This window comes from Cupressus sempervirens, chromosome 11, assembly GCF_028749045.1.
Source record: "Cupressus sempervirens isolate cs-2001-9-10 chromosome 11, ASM2874904v1, whole genome shotgun sequence".
NCBI classification, from domain to species: Eukaryota; Viridiplantae; Streptophyta; class Pinopsida; order Cupressales; family Cupressaceae; genus Cupressus; species Cupressus sempervirens.
The window spans coordinates 531,270,015-531,284,919 of record NC_143128.1 but is presented as its reverse complement, the minus strand read 5'-3'; the positions used below and the strand labels follow the sequence as shown (position 1 = coordinate 531,284,919).

The 14,905-nt window shown below is 33.3% G+C and overlaps 1 protein-coding gene across 4 annotated transcripts in view; it reads left to right on the top strand.

Annotated features, from left to right (window-relative positions):
- Window positions 1–2,997: 2,997 nt before the first annotated feature.
- LOC149530718 (uncharacterized) overlaps window positions 2,998–14,905 on the top strand; it is a 44,045-nt gene continuing 32,137 nt past the window's right edge. For 2 of the 4 annotated variants that reach the window (XM_089809031.1, XM_089809028.1), the window contains exons 1-3: window positions 2,998–3,400; window positions 5,210–5,555; window positions 5,666–5,924. In XM_089809031.1, coding sequence (XP_089665157.1) covers window positions 5,323–5,555; window positions 5,666–5,924 — 492 coding nt within the window. In that variant the 5' untranslated portion in view covers window positions 2,998–3,400; window positions 5,210–5,322. Of the gene's footprint in view, window positions 3,401–3,440; window positions 3,942–5,209; window positions 5,556–5,665; window positions 5,925–14,905 lie in introns of those variants that run through there. The other 2 variants (XM_089809030.1, XM_089809029.1) reach the window with 2 other exon arrangements.

The window sequence follows — 14,905 nt, the reverse complement described above, 5'->3', positions numbered from 1 at the left end:
CTGACATAAAAAAAAGGTATGAGATTAGGATTGTGCCCTGAGTGAATTTGATCTCCATATAAGGTAGCTAAAAACAATTATGGAGGTTAGGTAGCTAAAACAATTTCGTAGATGACCTCCATAATTGTTTTTAGCTTTTACCAATCACATTCAAGGAGATCCCATTTTATCACCTCAAATATCATAGGAAGATAATCCCTCCCATGCCCTGTACCAATATCTTTTATTATTTTATTTCTAATGTCATATAAATATAAATTATAAAAAAATGCATTTCTTAACTTCTATATAGAATATTTTTCATAATACTGATTATTATATTTCTCATCAATTGTATAGGATTTTTTCATAATCTGATTAAAAATTCATTTTTAATAACTTTTTAAATTTATAACTCTGATTAAACATTGAATTTTTCAATGCTCTTTATTAAACTTATTATATTTCTTATATTAAAAATATATTTTTAATAACTCTTTATATTTTTCACGAACATTTATAAAATTGAGTTTTTCAATTTTCTTTATTAAACTTAATATACGAGACTTACATTGAGCAAAGCGCAAATTGTCAAAGCATGGAACACTAAACAAAATTGGAACAAATTGGAAAATAAAAAAAGAGGAACAATAAATACAATTGGAACATAGTGGAAAAAGAATGGAACAACAATAAACAAGAGCTCTTTGAGAGCTGGAGTCCCTGCGTCTAGGAAACAAATTGGACGTAATATTTGTTAAAATTATGGTTTTGAAAAGAAAAGTTATAAATTTTAGCAAATTTAATTTAGATTTTTAGTTAATATTTTAAATTTTAGTTTTATAGAATAATGTGGCGACTAGCCATTGTTTAAAAATATACAACATAATGTAATGCATTGTAAAATCACGAGATTTGAATGAATAGAGTTTTAACTAAGAAATTTAAGATTTTTAAAATTTTATTACATAAGTTAAATTTGGAGATTAATTGTTTTTAATTTTTTTAATTAGTATATACTAAAGTTTATATATATAAAGCAATACAACTCTTAATAGCAATAATATATTTTAATAAAAAATCAAATTTAGTAATTATTGATTTATATAAAACTAATTTTTAAAATAATATAAAATATATTAACATTTTTAAATACTATATTCAAAACTAAAAATTGTGATATTAATATTGATAAGACATTATTTTGTTGTGGAAGATAAAAACATGACTTTTTAATAAATCTAATGAACTTGTGACAAATATCCAAAAGATAAAGTTGTAATTATTTTATAAATCTAATGAACTTGTGACAAATATGCAAAAGATAAAGTTGTAATTAATAAATCTAATGAACTTGTGACAAATATCCAAAAGATAAAATTGTAATTATTTTATAAATCTAATGAACTTATGACAAATATGCAAAATATAAAGTTGTAATTAATAATGAACTTGTTAGTTGGCAGAAATACTCATTCATGTCACTCCTAATATGACATTAACACCGACCAATCAAATGAAAGAATTTAAAACATTATATGAAATTTCAAATGTTTATATCATTTTCTAATTTTTCATTATTTTATAAATCACATTTTTCATCCATTCTATTGGTCCATACTATTTTTGGTGGGGGAGAAAATTAATTTTCTTCCACGAAAAAACAAATATTTTCTAAGTTCATCTTGCATTAATGAATGCATTAATTGCAACTTTATCTTTCCACATTTGTTGATAAAAAAAAAATTTGAATCATTTTATCTTCCACCTCACACAACATGTCTAATCAATATTAATTCTCATAACAATATAATTTCAATATGTTATATCTTTGTATTTGAATTTCTAATTTTTTTAAAACTTTGATTTTTTTAATAAAAGTAGTTAAATTATTACTATTATTTTACTTTTGTAAAAATAAATTAAGCAATATTATTTTTAAATTATATTTTATAATATTGTTTGTAATATGCATAATTGATAAGTGTTACAATTTGTAAATTATATCATTTATTATTAATAATATTTTATATTTAAACAATTTATCATTTAGTTTAAATATATTTAAAACTTAAATATATATTTTAATATTAAATTAATAATTATATTTTACATCAAAAAAAATACTAAAGGAAATAACTACAAAAAAGAAATAATTCAATTCTAAAAGATATGTAAATTATTATTAAGTTTTTATAAATTATGTATTAAAATTAAATAATTATATTCTATTTATTATTTATTAGATCATATTTATTCATCAACATCAAATTTATATGTATTGATCGTTGAGGGAGTTTTTCCAACTACTTATGGTTATCTAGTAACATGCATAACATGTTTAAACATATAATGCGATACTCCAAATGCTTCATCACTTCTTCAAGTTCTATAATTCAAATATTGGTATGGATAACTTTCCCAATTGCACATATTTTAAGTTGTCAATGTAGAAGGTGCAAATTTGTTTAAAGCATATGTATTGATCATAGTATGATATTAGGTAGTTAGTGCCATATTGGGTACTTTGGCCTGTTATTGTTGGGCTTAAATACCCAAATATATAATAATATAACATGAGAACTTAATAATAAAATATGAGTCATCCTATCAGATCCCAAGTGCATTTCTGGGCAAAAATTAATGCATTCACAATGTTAATTTAGAACTATTTAACCTTATTCTCACTCATCTACACATCTACAACCATTATGCATTAGGCATGAACTATGACGCATCACAAATATGGAAAAGATAGAGCTCTAATTAATGAATTCATTAATGCATGTTAGAAAATATTATATTTTTTGAAGTGAAAAATTAAAATAAATCTTTTCAAAAATGTGATGAACCAATTAGAAAAAAGTAATAATATAAATTAATTTTAAAATAGAAAGTTTGTTAAACTTTAAGAATAACTTTAAAAATAGAGTAATTGTTCTCCAAAAATTTAATAGGGAGGATAAAAAAGAACATTAGTACGCTGCCTATAGATAGGCAGGGACTAACAATCGTTTTAGCAGCCATTTAGTTTCATTCCCATGGAATGTGCTAATAATTATGACACTGTCGAGAATTTCAAATTTTAATATTTTGTGAGGTGAGTTCGCGAGAGCATCTGTCTGCAGTACTAGAAACCTGTTCAAAACGATCTGGCATCATAGTTTTTGCAACGCGTGTACATTGGACATTTTAGACGACAGCGACGAACTGTAGAAGGGGACATCTTAGGATCCATGGTAGTAAGTAGACTACAGCTTCAACAAGTCGAAGCAAAGTCAAGAGAATGGCGGGCATTTGTATTTTCCAGTGAATGCCCTGTATCCTGTCTCCTGATAGATTCAACTTCTTGGAATGAGCGACACCCAGTTTTGCAGCAACCCATCATCTTTAATCGGGGTTCGTCTTTTCTGGTTGTGGGGTGAGTCACATTTAACGTTTTTCTTTTCCGGATGCGTGTTGTCTGCTCATACCGAATGCACATATCACACCAAAGTAAAGTCGGTGTCATGTAACTTATTCTTCAAGATATTGTTGACAGGGTGAAAAATAGAAATTTTTTTGAACCTATTTTGGGAATTCTTTTCTGCTGGCATTCATTGCAGACAGAATTATTGAGTTTCAACAAGAATTTGATCGGGTAACCCGCCACTTTTGTATTTTGTTGTTTATTTAATTTTGTAGAATGGTATGGAGTTTTCTTTCCAAGGCAGTTTCGAGGTTGTTGGCACTTCGTGAATGCGATGTGGGAATTTGGGAGTGTAGTAGGTTAACGAGTTTTTGCCAACGTTGGATAGCCATTTGGGTTTTCCTTAGTTATGTCCGTCCGGTTGTTGTTCTGTTACAAGAGAAGTAACATTTTAGCGCTTCTCTGGTGGGTGTTGATTGGATGGAGTTTGTTTAAGTAGAGAAGTTTTGGAATTTACTTGGGTTTTACACGGGATTGTACTGAAGTGGTCACTGTAAGTTGTTTTCCTCTTTGACCTTTTGTTTTATGCGTTCTTCCTTGTTAGATCTCATCGCCATTTCTTTCTTGGGAGTGCGTGGTATTTAGAGCACTCATCTCTTTTCAGAAAGATTGACACTCAGGAGACTTAGATAAAGATAATCTTGGTCAATTTACTTTTGCGTGCACCGAGGGACAAAACGAGAAATACCAACATTAGCAGGAATAATAGGAGTCTCAGAGCATATTCCATTATCTCCACACATTTCTTACCACATTTATTGCATTTCTTAAAACTGTGGTTTTTTGCACATACCAGCTTCCCATTAATCCCAGCTCACCGAATCAGAAAGACAATCCTCGTATCCTTTGGCATTTTTGTTTAATTCAGGACAAAATGTCAGTAACAGTTACAATGATCAATGTAGCCGTTGCTTACTGAACCGCATTGACATAGAGAAGTAGTAATCATAAACGGTTGGCTGGCAATATTAAAGAATAGCGTTGAGGTGAAATGCTTAAGGCATGTATACAAATATACACATGATGCTTTTGAAAGATTATAAGATACGCATGCTCAACAAAATAGAGTGAAGCAGAGATATAACGTTTTCCTTCATTGCTGGAGTTAAAGAATTCTCAGATTTTGTTTATTGGTGGTCTCTTTTATTGATTAGAAGTAAGAAGTTTACACCCTTGTAAAACAACTGGATTAATTGTCAAGTAATTGAAAACAAATAGGTTATAGGAGCTGTAGTCATTTGCATTTGTGTTGTACGAGTTTTCTAAGAAACAAAGTGTCCATGAGAAATAAGATGCCATGGAAAACGAAGAGTTTTAGGTCTGATTGTGCTATTAGATTTTAATGCATTTGATATTTGAAACTATGAATTTGAGTATATACTCGACACCTATGTGTTCCATTAACAATTCAATTGAATTGGTTAAGTTAATGAACCCCCTAGGATGGCACATAGGTATTATGGACCTCAAGTTACTTTTATATGAGTTTATTCACAAATTTCTGCTGGCGATTATTGTTAGTATATAAAATGATTGCATGCTTCCATCCTCGGTCTTTCACGAGCCTACACAGTGGACACATTTTTTTCCTCTCATAGTATCTTGGAATGAAACCCACTCAAAAGATTTAATTTAGAGTTTATCTCATATACTGTTGGTTATGTTACCTGTTGATTCATTATTTGCATGCCTTTTGCATCAGTAACTCTCTCTTATGTAATATGGATTTAAAGGCCTTTATGATCTTGTATATATATTTAGGTGTCGCCTCAAGTCAATGAAGATTCAAGATTTCGGAGATTCCCTTTGTACTACTAAAGAAACAACAACTTTCGTTGATCCTTGATCCCATTTTATGTGGCAAACCATTATCCATGCAGGAAAAATATCCAAAGAAGCAAGTGTCCGTGGCAACAAAGCTGCTCATTCTTGCATTTGTGGGATTAAGCGGAATATGCCTGTGCTATATGAATATCGACCAGAGGATTTCAATCAGGAAATCGAAAAGGGTTTTGCCTTTAAACAGCAGAGAAAATGTAGCAACATGCCAGCTTCAAACTGATCATAGCATTTCCACACATTATCCTCAACCTACTTCTTACAATCGGTATTGAATTGTTATTTATGGGATCTTAATTGTTAGCTTCATTTGATATTTTTGTACCCCAGTCTTATCAAAACAACTCGATAATGTTTTGTTATTATTTTGTTACGCAGAGAAGAATGCTCTTGTACTCCAGTGCACAATTTTGTGATTTTATCCATGCAAAGATCTGGAAGTGGGTGGTTTGAGACACTCCTGAACAGTCATCCAAACATCAGTTCACATGGAGAAGTATTTCTAGATGAGACAAGGAGAAATAACTTTGGTTCCATTAAAAGAATTCTTGATGCAATATATAATCTCGACTGGAAGAGCAGCGCTTCTAAGAAAGAATGCACTGCAGCTGTTGGATTTAAATGGATGCTCAATCAGGTGGGTTGGCTTTTTTTTATCTTATCAAAATATATTTAAATGGATGACTTAATTTTGTATTGGACTCCTCTATTCCATTCTAATTTCCACATATTTTTCTAACTCTAAAAGATGTAAAGTTGTAAACTATATTTTTCCTTATTTATATTTCATATGGTACTGTATCTAAAATTGTTTCTTCAGTGTGTATCAACATTTAGAAAAGCAAAATGAAAATGTAGTGTACTCAATCTCATCACACATTCAACCTGCCAAAGCATAAGCATAGTTTAGGCACCTGCACACCCATGTTAAATTTGAACCAGATTAGAATGATAACAAATTAAAAACAAAAACAGAGAACTTTTTATCCTGGGAAAAACCCTCCTCTTCGAGGGAAACAACCCAGCCCCACAAAAATGATGCCTTTATTATTATTAAATGAAGAAAACTTCTCCAAGTCTTTCACAATTTTGAATCAGCTTCACACACTTATGACAATTACAAGCTCTCACAGAATTATACAATATAGTTTCTCAAATGAAATTGCTAGAAATAATACTCTGATGAAGTATTCACAACAAGACTGAATGTCTGAATGAATTCAGAAAATCTCACAACCTGAAGAGCAATCTGAACAAAGGAATATAGATGCAAGAAACAGAACTCTTCCAGATACCTTAAATAAATGATATCGAAGCAACTTCAGTATTGTGTATGCAGAAGGTAGTGAGAAGACTGAAGACGTCCACCAGCTTAATCATGCTAATAGAAAAGAGCCTCTGAAAGCATGGACATCAAAATAGGAATGAACACACATCTGAACACTGAATAGAATGAACACACAATAATGCACGAGTGCTCTCTTGAAGTTTATGCTCTGCATAAAGGAACAAAACCACGCCACACAATCCCGATGAAGAAGGTATATAATGAACTCCAATGTTGAACGACCCCTAAGAAGAGAGGAGGACGTAACGGGAGCTTTACTTGGACACGCGCATACAAAGATAAAGAGGAAGGCTGTTACAAAGAAGCTGCTACAACCCACTGCCGATGACATGGAAGGAACGGTTGAAACCAAAGAATTGCACCCGACAATCATATTTACGTGGACTCATATCCCGACAATCTTATACTGAAGACGGATGGCTCTGAATTATAAAGATAATATGGATACTGCTGAAAGTGACTACAACTCAATCATTAACTTCAGCAGGGGATACAAAAATTGCTGGAAGCTTTTGACTTCAGCAGAACACGCTAAAAATGATATAAGCTAATAAATTGCTGGAGACTTGTAGCAAGCACAAACAGAGAGAAGGTCTCTCTTGAAGCCGCACCAGTTTTTCAACACTTCCTCTTAGCGAGAGAGAGATCTTAGATTTGTCCTTATGAGACAAGAGCAAGGGGCTGCAACCAATCAAATGGTTAATTCAACATTTCTCATAAAATTTATACTATTGCTATCACACTATAACAATAGATTAATGTTATCTCAATATAACAACAAAAAAATACATAACAATTGCATTCACAAAATACTATTGTTATCTCCTTATAACAGTATCAAAATACAACAATTGTTATCAAAACATATTTCATCATAGCTACTCGTATAAGATGAAAACAAGTGATTAATGCATCATATTTCCCTCATGCTTACTTGTAGAGGATGGAGTACACCATGCCTACTTGCAGAGGGTGTTTGAATGAGGATTTTCACCTCAATCTTCTCCCTGAGAAGATTGCTTTTACACCATGCCTACACGCAGAGGGTAAGTCACCATGCCTACTTGCAGTGGGTGAAGTATTTTCATCATGCCTACTTGCAGAGGATGAACACAAGGAGCATCATTAAATGACTTCCCTCCCAGAGAAGTACTCGTCATGAAATGATTACTGAAGCTGAGATTCTCTCTCAGCAAGCATAGCATTCTCCATTAGGCCAAGCTTCTTTTGGAAGTAGTTAAACTTCATCCTGGGAAGAGACTTGGTGAGAATATCAACAACTTGTTCTTCAGTAGAAACATGCTTGAGTTCAATAAATTTCCTTTGAACCATGTCTTTGAGATAATGATATTTAATTTCTACATGTTTAGATCTGTCATGAAAAACTTGATTAACTGAAAGCTTTACACAACTTTGATTATCATGCATAATCATATTAGGTTCAACCATTTGACCAAAGAGTATAGAGAGTAATTTGCGAAGTCGCACAACTTCTTTTGCAGCCATACATGCTGTTACATACACTTGTTCAGCAGTGCTTTTAGCTACACAAGATTGCTTCTTGCTACACCGAGAAGTCATTGCTGAACCCAGCTTGAAACAATATCCTCAAGTACTCTTTCTGTCAGAAACACGTCCTGCCCAATCTGTATTAGAAAAGCCTGTCAGTGTTAAATCAGTTTTTGAATAAAAACAAAACCAAAACTCAATATACCACAAACATATCTCATAATACGTTTGGTTGCAACTAAATGAATTTGCCTTGGTTCACACATGAATTGACTCAAAGCATTAATAGCATAACAAATATCAGGCCTTGTGTTAACTAAGTACACAAGGGAACCAATGGGCTGTCTATAAATGGTAGGATCAATCAGATCTAAACCAGCTGCAATCTCATAGAATTTCTTAAGATTTGCTTCCATTGGAGTGGCCATGGATTTAGAATCCAATATACCAAATCTTTGCAGAATATCTAAGGCATATTTACCTTGGCTTAGAAGAATACCTTTAGGTGATTGCCATGCCTCAAGACCAAGGAAATAATGTAAGAAGCCCAGATCTTTCATTTCAAATTCCGTTTTAAGATACTTTTTACATTTCATAATCATACTATCATCACTAGTAAGGAATAAATCATCTACATAAAGCACAAGGATCAGAAAATTGTTATTGCTCTTTTGAAAATATAAATTCGAATCAGCAGCATTCTTTTCAAATTCCAAGCTAAGAAGATAATTATCAATCCTTTTGTAGCAAGCACGAGGGGCTTGCTTAAGACCATATAAAGCCTTTTTTATTTTGCATGCATAGGAATCTTTGCCATGAATAACAAACCCTTCAGGCTGTTCAATAAAGACTTCCTCTTCAATAACACCATTAAGAAATGCTGTTTTAACATCCATTTGATGGAGTTTCCAGCCCGTCACAGCTGCAATACTAATGATAGATCTAATAGAGGAATAGTGAGCTACAGGGGCAGAAGTCTCCTCATAATCTATGCGTTCCTTTTGAGAGAGACCTGTAGCAACAAATCTAGCCTTATATTTCTCTATACTACCATTAGCAAAACGCTTAATTTTAAACAACAATTTTGAAGAAATCACAAACTTACTTTTGGGTCTTGGAACAATATCCCAAACATCGTTTTTGAGAATAGACTGATATTCTTCCATAATTGCATCTTTCTATACTTGCCATTTTGAAGTTTCTTCAACACCAAAAGGTTCTGAAGCAATAAAGTGATAAATTAGAGCAACATAGCCAGCAAACTTATAAGGCCTCTTACTTTCTCTAAATGTGCCATGAGGGGCAGCAAAGAGCTCACTTTCTTCCACAAGATTTCTAGTCCATAGAGGACATTTCTTGGTAGAAGAAGAGGAGCTAGGACCTGCTGAAATATCTAAAAGATCAGGAGAATCAGAATTCAAATGTGCATTAGGAGACTCCCTCTCAACCTCTATTGGAGACACTAGATTAGAAATGAAGGGAACTTGAGGAATATCAACATCTTCTTCAAAATTTGCAGAACTTGAGTCTTTAGAAGGATTACAAGCCTTGAATTCATCAAATGTAACATCTCTTCTAGTTTCAATCTATTTTTGACCTGGGATATAGATCATATAAGCCTTAGATGAATCACTATATCCAACAAAGATGCCACCTTTCCTGATGTTTCAAGCTTAGATCTTTTCTCCTTAGGAATATGAATAAAAACTGGACAACCAAAAATTCCGAAATGACTTATATCTGGTTTAATACCTGAGAAAGCTTCTTCTAGAGTTAAGCTCCAAGAATTTGATGAGGGCACTGATTCTGAATATGCACAGCTGTTCTACAGGCTTCAGCCCATAAGAAGATAGGAAGGTCTTGATCATGAATAATAGCCTTGGCTGCTTCAATAATAGCCCTATTCTTTCTTTCAGCAACACCATTCTGTTGAGGATTATAGGGAACACAAAACTCCCTATGAATCCCAGCTTCTGAACAAAAATTCTGAAAAATTCTTGACAGACACTCTCCACCATTGTTTGATCGCAAGGTCTTAATGCTCGTTAGACAAGTTTTCAACCAAAGCTTTAAAATCTTTGAATCGAGGTAGCACTTCATCTGATTCTTTAGACTTAAGAAATTAGATCCAGGACTTACAAGAAAAGTCATCAATAAATGAAATGTAATACCAGAATCCACTAATAGAAAAAACAGACATAGGACCACATAAATCTGAATGAGTGATATCTAAAATTCCTTTAGATCTAGATTCACTACTATGAAAGGACTCTTAATGTTCTTACCTAAATCACAACCTTTGCAAACTTCTTTGTGATCCTTCTTAAGATGAGGAAGACCAATAACAACATTTTCATAGATGACAGTCTTGAAATTCAAGTGGCCAAATCTCTTGTGCCATAATTCATAGGAATCAGATGAATTCAGAGAAAGAGCTTGAGCGGGATGAGCACAGAAATGATAAAGACTATCATGATGAACACCAACCTCACAAGCTGAATTAAAATCAAAATTCTTTTTCCAAGCTAAAACTTTCCCATCAACAAATGCTATATTGAAACCCTTATCTTCTAAAGCAGAAATAGAAATCAAATTTCTCTTAAAACTCAGAACATAAAGAACATCACTTAGATGGAGAGGGATGCCAGGATCCAAATGAAAGGATGCAGAGCCAACACCTTTGACAGAATAGCTAGCATCATCACCAATAATGACATTGAGATGATAATCTTTTACCTTCAAGTCTGATAGGTTAATTTTGAAACCGGTAATATGACAAGAGGCTCCATTGTCAATCAGACAAGTATTATTGTTAGATGGAATATTGCTGGAAAGAGCAGAAACAAAAGGAAAACCTTCAGAATTTTTGCAAGATTCCTTTTTCGGAGAATAGTTCTCCACATCTGCAATCGTAGCTCCATGCGATGGTTTTGGTTTCACATGACAATATCTAGCATAGTGACCAAACTTATCACATCTGGAGCATTAAATGTGAGAGAGATTTTTTTTCTTTTTCTTGATGTTGGAAGAGGAATCAAGATCTTTCTCTTTGAACCTTTTAAATTTCCTTTCTTCCTTTTTCCTTTAGATGTATGAACAGAAAGTACATGATCATCTTCAGGGAAGGATTTCTGATTAATACCTCTTGCTTCCTGCCTGCATTCTTCTTGAACACATTCTCCTTTTAAATGATCAAACTTAGGGAGTTCACCTCTACCACTGATGCTTTGAATGAATGATTCCCATGAGTGAGGAAGTCCATTTAGAGCAATCATTACCAGATCTCTGTCACTGAAATATTCACCTTTGACAGCAAGTTGATCTTTTAGATCTGTAATTTTCATTAAGAAAGAAACCACAGGTTCTCCTTTAGACATCTTAACATGCAGCAACTGACTTCTCAAGGCAAGAGCCCTGCTGGTGTTATTGATTTCATATAACTCCTTCAAGGTATCAAACATCACCTTAGCTGAATCAAATTTAGTGATGACTAGAATCAGATTATCTTTCACAGAATCTATCATGATCTTTCTGGCCAAAACTTTGTTTTTCCTCCACTGAGATTTAGCAGCCTCATTAGAAGGTTCAAAACTAGCAGAGGTAACATAATCTAGTAAATCATTTTCTTTAAGGGCAACTAGGATTTTGGGTTTCCAAGATGCAAAGTTTGAGGAACCTTCCAATCTATCCTCAACTTTAAGTCCGTTCACCATTTGTAAATACTAAGGGTCCGTTTGGTGAGCGGAATAGGAATACGTATTTTGGAATAGAACGTATTCCTGTTCTCCGTTTGGTTCAGCCAATATTTGATGGGAATTCGCAGACCCGAAAATTTATGTTTTCTAAAATAAAAAAAGTGGGAATGGGAATACGTATTCCAATAACACCTATTTTGGTGGAATTGCAAAACCCCATTTTTGGGCCAAAAATGGAATACGTATTCCATTTTTACTTTGTATTCCAATCCCATTTTGGTGCATCCAAACAAGGAATTCAAAATTTTTGGAATACGTATTCTAGAATACGTATTCGTATTCCGCTCACCAAATGGGCCCTAAGGTCCCGTTTGGTTGCTGGAATTAGAATGGAATTGGCAGTTGGAATTCTTAAAAAATTCTAATTCAATGTTTGGTTGTGCAAAATTGGAATTAGAATTAGAGAAAATTAGAACTTGTTATCCCCATTTACCCCTCAAGCCTCAAATTTGGTCTTCCGTCTAAATAGGTGGTATTGGTTTAATTCCCATTTTAATTCCAACTTGTTCAAAGTGAGCATTACAAATTAACTAAAATGATTTTTTTTAAGTCTGTCCTAGTCTGTTGCTCACTTGCTTTGCCTTATAATCGCTCACGTTGTTGTGTTAAATTTTGTCGCCTCTGCACGAGAGCAACATCAAGTTGCCATCAGTGATGGAGTTCACTGAAACCGAGAGCAATATGAATGATCTGGTCTTTGATTACATGCAATACCAGGATGCCCTCAATGATAATGAGGAGTACGCTGACAAAGAAGAACAAGAACTAATGAAGATCAGGCTTTCAAGACGAATCGGCCAGCACATAGCAAAGTAGGAATCAACAAATTCTAACCTTGGTGTGGATGAAGTGGCGGCAGATATCATCCGTCTTGGAATTACTTTCGATTTTTTGGGTGACGCTTTAAGGCTGCGGGGATGTTCAGAAAAAGCTCACAGAGTGGTTCTTCTGATTTTGATTCTATGGGTGACACTGCCAAAAATGGATATAAACTTATCATCCTTATCTTGCTCAACAAGAATGCCACATATAAACAAGGGTGAAAAACATCAGTCGTTTCTCATCAATTTCAATCAGAATACAAACTTATTTTTTACTGAGGTATTCTGGTTGGTATTCCAGTTCTACAAATGTGCAACCAAATGGAGAAAATATGTATTCTCATGATGAATTCTTGGTGAACCAAATAGTACCAAATCAAACTCTCAAAACTATAATCTGGATTTCAAGTTCCAGAATTCCAAATCCAATATTTCAAATGTCAATCCTCAAATCATATTCCAGCAACCAAACGGGCCCTAAGAGAATTAAAGATAAGGAGATGAGCAACCTGGTTCAAATCAGATTTCTAGTAACTTGGCTCTGATACCATGTTAAATTTGAACCAGATTAGAATGATAACAAATAAAAAACAAAACAAAGAACTTTTTTTCCTGGGAAAAACCCTCCTCTTCGAGGGAAACAATCCAGCCGCACAAAAATGATGCCTTTATTATTAAATGAAAAAAACTTCTCCAAGTCTTTCACAATTTTGAATCAGCTTCACACATTAATGACAATATCAAGCTCTCATAGAATTATACAATATAGTTTCTCAAATGAAATTGCTAGAAATAATACTCTGATGAAGTCTTCACAACAAGACTGAATGTTTGAGTAAATTCAGAAAGTCTCATAACCTGAAGAGCAATCTGATCAAAGGACTATAGATGCAAGAAACAAAACTCTTCTAGATACCTTGAATAAATGATATCGAAGCAACTTCAATATTGAACACACTGTAACATCCCGTTTTTCCTGAGTCTAAATTATCAAATAACATATTCAAAGAATATAGTTATTACTTCGTTTCATAGGAAGATAGATATATCATTTCATATTCATGTGAATAAGATTTACAGTTAAAATAAGTTAGACAAAATTTCTTAACTTAAAAACTTGAAGTACCATCAAATGAAATTATTACAGAAATTAAAAACCACATACCTCGAAAATTGAGATTGAAATCAACTAGGGATGCTTCTACAACCACCCGGGTTAGTCCTCAAATACCTCTATAACAATTTTATACAATGACTATCATTTACAAACCGCTATCTTAAAATCAAATGATAATTACAATTAAATACCACTATATTTTAAATTAGGGCATCACATACCACTGTATCAATTAGGGCATCATTTACCTTCGGTTCATTTAGGGCTTCTGATACCGCTATCTCACTTAGGGCTTCCAATACCACAGATTCATTTTAGGGCTTTTGCAACGATGGATTCAATCAATTTAGGGCTTCCGCGATGACAAATTCAATTTAGAGCTTCCACAATGACAAATTCAATTTAGGGCTTCCGTGACGACGGATTCAATCGGGGCTTCAAATTCCTTTCGTTCCGATTGCTTAACTATGATAAAAACTCAAGGTTAGAATATACTTATATTTGATATCCATATAAAGAAAAAACAATCCACGATTCTAAATCTTGCATCTAACAGTAACAATAAATTAGCTCGATTTAATCTTACCTCCTCATAAATAAAAATGATATTACCTTTTCCCGATAACAATTGAATGCATAGCTTATCTCTATCTGACGCTTGTCTGACATTTTGAGAAAGGTGAAACATTGTCAGGTGCTTAACCACCCAACCTCAGACCAAATCTTATCTCCACATGATCTCTAATGAGACAGGCCCTCCCTATCTGGAACAGACAGGGGTCATCTTGCCATTCACTGGACTTCCTAGTAAAATCACCATACAACTTGGCAGCAGGAGATCACAATATCAGGAATATGCATGAGCTATTAATTTAATTCTTATAAACGTTGTTTAGTCAATTTGGTACTGATTCATATTATTGGTTCCTTTCTCTCACCTCCTCATCCATCTTCTTGGCTACACAGCCAGGTGAATCCCAGGTACTCGGTATTCTCAAATCAGACAATTCTGTCATTTATTCAATAAGATTACTTACATCCAGCATTTCACAGTCTGTGATTGCATAA